The 4,005-nt window shown below is 33.4% G+C and overlaps 1 protein-coding gene across 1 annotated transcript; it reads left to right on the top strand.

The window, feature by feature from the left end:
- The first annotated feature begins 1,819 nt into the window (after positions 1–1,819).
- LOC120086432 (uncharacterized) lies at positions 1,820–3,286 on the top strand. Its single transcript, XM_039043080.2, has 2 exons — positions 1,820–1,959; positions 2,084–3,286. The coding sequence occupies exon 2, from the start codon at positions 2,152–2,154 to the stop codon at positions 2,734–2,736; it is 585 nt and encodes a 194-aa protein (XP_038899008.1). The 5' UTR covers positions 1,820–1,959; positions 2,084–2,151; the 3' UTR covers positions 2,737–3,286.
- Positions 3,287–4,005: the final 719 nt, after the last annotated feature.

The raw sequence follows: 4,005 nt of genomic DNA, 5'->3' as shown, positions 1-4,005 counted from the left end.
TGGAATTGTATTGTTTAAGGAACAGTGTCCTAAGATTCCTTAGGAGGTTAAGGAAATGAAACAAATACCCTATGCATCAGCACTGGACAGCCTTATGTATGTCATGTTATGTACGAGGCCTAATATTTTCTATGCAGTAGGGATTATCGATAGATATCAATTCAATTCAGGATTTGATCACTGGACAATGATCAAAACAATCCTCAAATATCTATGGAGAACGAGGGGACTATATGCTTGCATATGGGGCTAAGAATTTGATCCTTACAGGATACACAGACCCTGATTTTCAAACCGATAAGGATTCTAAAAAATCCACATTAGAATCAGTATTCACTCTTAATAAAGAAGCTATGTGTGTCGAAGCATCAAGCAAGGATGCATCGTGGATTCCACAATGGAAGCTGAATATATAGCTACTTGTGAAGCTGCTAAGGAAGTTGTTTGGCTGAGGAAGTCTATGACTGATTTGGAAGCCATTCCAAACATGTCTTTGTCTATCACACTTTATTGTGATAATAGTGGTGTTGTGGAAAATTTTAAAGGAATCTAGGAGTCATAAGAGAGGTAAATACATTGAAAGGAAATATCACTTGATTTGGAAAACTATGCAACGAGGTGGTGTGATCATCACGAAGATTGCTTCAGAACACAACGTTGCTGATCCGTTTATAAAGGTTTTCATGGCTAAAATCTTCGAATGTCATCTAGAAAGTCTAGGTCTACAGGATATGCATCACATTGTCTAGGACAAGTGAGAGATGTTACTCAACATAGTGTATGTCTTAGTTTAGTGTATTATGTACTTTACTTATATTGTACTTGGTATTGTATACCCCACTAGTTTTAGGATAAATAGGAGATTATTGGAATTAGTGTCCTAAATCTCATGGTTCTCATAGTTTGTAAATTTGTTTACGAATTTTTTATTTAATAAAATAAGGAGTTATTTTATTCGACATATAGTTTGCATTAACTCAATCCAATAAACTAAGATCCGAGGTTATTTCATGTAATTTAAACATGTATGAAGTTGATATATAAGTGGATCATGTTTAAGTAATAATCAAAATGGTATGTAGTATATGGATAAGGTTGGGTGTCTTATCCTTGTGACACTACATATACGGCTCACTTTGTAATTGTTACAGTAGTTGTAAAGTGTTACAAATGATATGATCCTAATCGTTCATGTGTAGACATATGAGTATGTGTATCCTATACAAAGAATTTGTATAAAATCGAACCGCGAACTCATCTTCCATACAAATCCACAGTGGGAACATTTAAGTAGGGTGAAATCTTTTTTTGCATTTTCAACATGCAATCTTTCTTTTTTTTTTTAATTTTTTTAAACAAATGTCATGTTTTTTCATCCTAAGTTTTTTTTTAATAAAGTCAAATTTTCAAAATGTTTTTTTAAAACTTATATAATTAAAAAAAAAAAAAAAAAAGAACTTGCAACATAAAAAAAAAAATGTCTAAAAATACCAAAATAAGTCTAATTCCCCCATCCCACCTATTGTTTAAAAAATTAAAAAAAAAAAAAAAAGGTCTATAAACTAAACTAAAAGAAAATAGTTAATCAACATATAAGCTAATTACAATATTTTCCCTCGATTCATGCGATTCAATTACCATTACAAATAACTCCTCCAAGAAAATTACTGTTATAAACAAACTTCTCATTCAAATTTCAAATTTCCAACTGCAAAGCCAGAACAAAAAGACAAATCTACCCCTGAAAGCCTGCCACCTATAATGAGTAAACTCAGTCAAAACAAGGACAAATGCCGTAAACTTCATAAAAAGCCGAGCCCCGCTACGGCTTCTTTAAACCCCGACGAAGATGAAAAAAGATGAAGAACAAGCCGCCCGATTCATTCAACTTCCCACTTCAATCACTCGTAGAAAGACCACTTCATCAATGAAACCCACAAACCCCATTACCAATTTCAGGTCAGTTCATGTTTCATCTCTTCCGTTTTCTTTTTTCCGATTTTGTTGAACCATTTCTGTGTTGTGAGGTTAACATTCTTAAGCAGCATTTTTAATTTCTTTCTTGTTGTTATTGTTTCTTTAGATTAAGGATTTCTCGAGTTCGTCGTTGAGATTATGAGTTGTGGATCTTTATATCGATTTTGCAATTGAATGCTTTTGGAGTTTGATTCTGCGATGGAAACATTGGTGATTGTAGAACAGTACAGAGATGAGTTCTGTTATCGGGTCAAAACTCTAGAATCGGGTCGATTTGGGAATTTGACGATTAAAGATCATAATCGATTGAGTTTTCAACCGGGTACAGGATTTCGCCCACCTCCATTGGAGATTTCTTCAATTCCTGTTTATTGTTTCTCTTCCCCCAAAACACCACCCCCTTCCGCCGCAACAATTCCGATTAGTGGGGAAATTTGTGTTAACGAGAGCATTGATTTTGATGAACATTGCTGTTACAAGAGAATATCATTTCCTGAGCTTTGGGCTGGACCAACTTACTCGAATTCACCCCCTGCAAGTTCATTGCCAATCCCCAAATTTTCAATCCGAGGAAATAGAACAGTTTCACTCGAATTACCCACTAATTCAGTTGAAAAAATTCACCCAATTGTGAAATCTGCACCACCATCCCCAACTAGGGGCTATACTCATCCTTCTTCAAGAGAGCCATTCCATGGTGCTGATTCTGCTACAAGAACACTTAGAAGAATCCTTAACCTTGATGTTAACTCTGAATGAATGATATTTTTAGTGAGCATCAAGCTCACTTGTGTGTTTCGTTGATGGGGGGTTAGTGTATGCCTGTAAATGTAATGAAGAATCATGGTCGATATATGTAGGATTTAGAATTTTGATTCTCTTTTTAGTTTTTGAGAAGTGGGATTTGTAGCTGATGGTTAATATTCTCAGCTTTATTCAATCTCAAGCTTCTTAAAACTGTGAATGGTTGCTTTAGATATGGAGCTTGATTCAACAAGAGTAAAGCACCAAGGAATCCAGCCACCTCAAACTTCTTAGAAAAGAAGATAGAGAGAAAGGGAGAATGTATATTCTGTACTCTATCTTCTCACTTAATCTTCTTGTTCATCATACACTTTCATAGCTCTGATTTAGGCTTGTAAACTTAGATACTAGTACTTAAAATGAAATGTAGCTTAAAAGAATTCAAGGGTTCTTTTCGATTCCTTCTACTTTGATGATTCTTGTTCAAGAGATAGTCTCTGTCTATGTATCAGTCAAATTGTTCTTTTCACTATTTCTATATTTGCTTATCTGCTTTGTTGCAAAATCTTACCTGTTCTATCAGAGATTGTCGTTTGTTTGTCGATCATCAACGTTTTTTTCTTGCACGACCTTACATCTTGGCTCCTCTTGTAGTTCATCTTCCATCTTCTACATTATTTGAAGAGAAGAAGATGGCAAGGGAAATTATAACATGTAATTGTATTCGACTTTGTTTACTTTACCATGCTAGATTCCTTATACACTATTTGTTTAGACTTTTTACTGATAAAGTTCATCTGCTTGGAGTCAGATCATTGAGCCTTTTAGTATGGTAAATAAATATGTTCTTGAATTCCAACTTTTAGGAGTAATGTCAAATCCTTCTGCTTTGAATATTATTGCACTTTAAAATGAATTATTATTAAATTTTATGATTATGTAATTGGTTTAGGTTTGGTTTAAACATAATTATGGCCTCAATAATAAAATTTCTCAAACTTTTTCAGGTTTGGTTTAGCCTTCTTGTGAAAACCTTAGATCAAAATGCAACTGACACATTCCTTTTTTATTTGACATAAGCAAAATGTTTTAGCCAAATTTGCTTTCATTTTCTTTTTTTAACCCTCCTTTTTAGCTAAATATTATTATGTATTAACTCTATTTTAAAAAATTAAGTGTAAACCGAGTGTTATATATTTATAATATGACTTTCATGTTATGATCTCTTCATTAAATGTGTATTAAGAAGCCGACAACATAACATATATGTATGTTGAAGTAATG

Source organism: Benincasa hispida, chromosome 9 (genome assembly GCF_027475165.1).
Source record: "Benincasa hispida cultivar pf3 chromosome 9, pf3_genome.v1.1, whole genome shotgun sequence".
Classification (NCBI taxonomy): Eukaryota; Viridiplantae; Streptophyta; class Magnoliopsida; order Cucurbitales; family Cucurbitaceae; genus Benincasa; species Benincasa hispida.
Note: the sequence above shows the minus strand (reverse complement) of the source record. Positions and strands in the feature narration are given on the sequence as shown.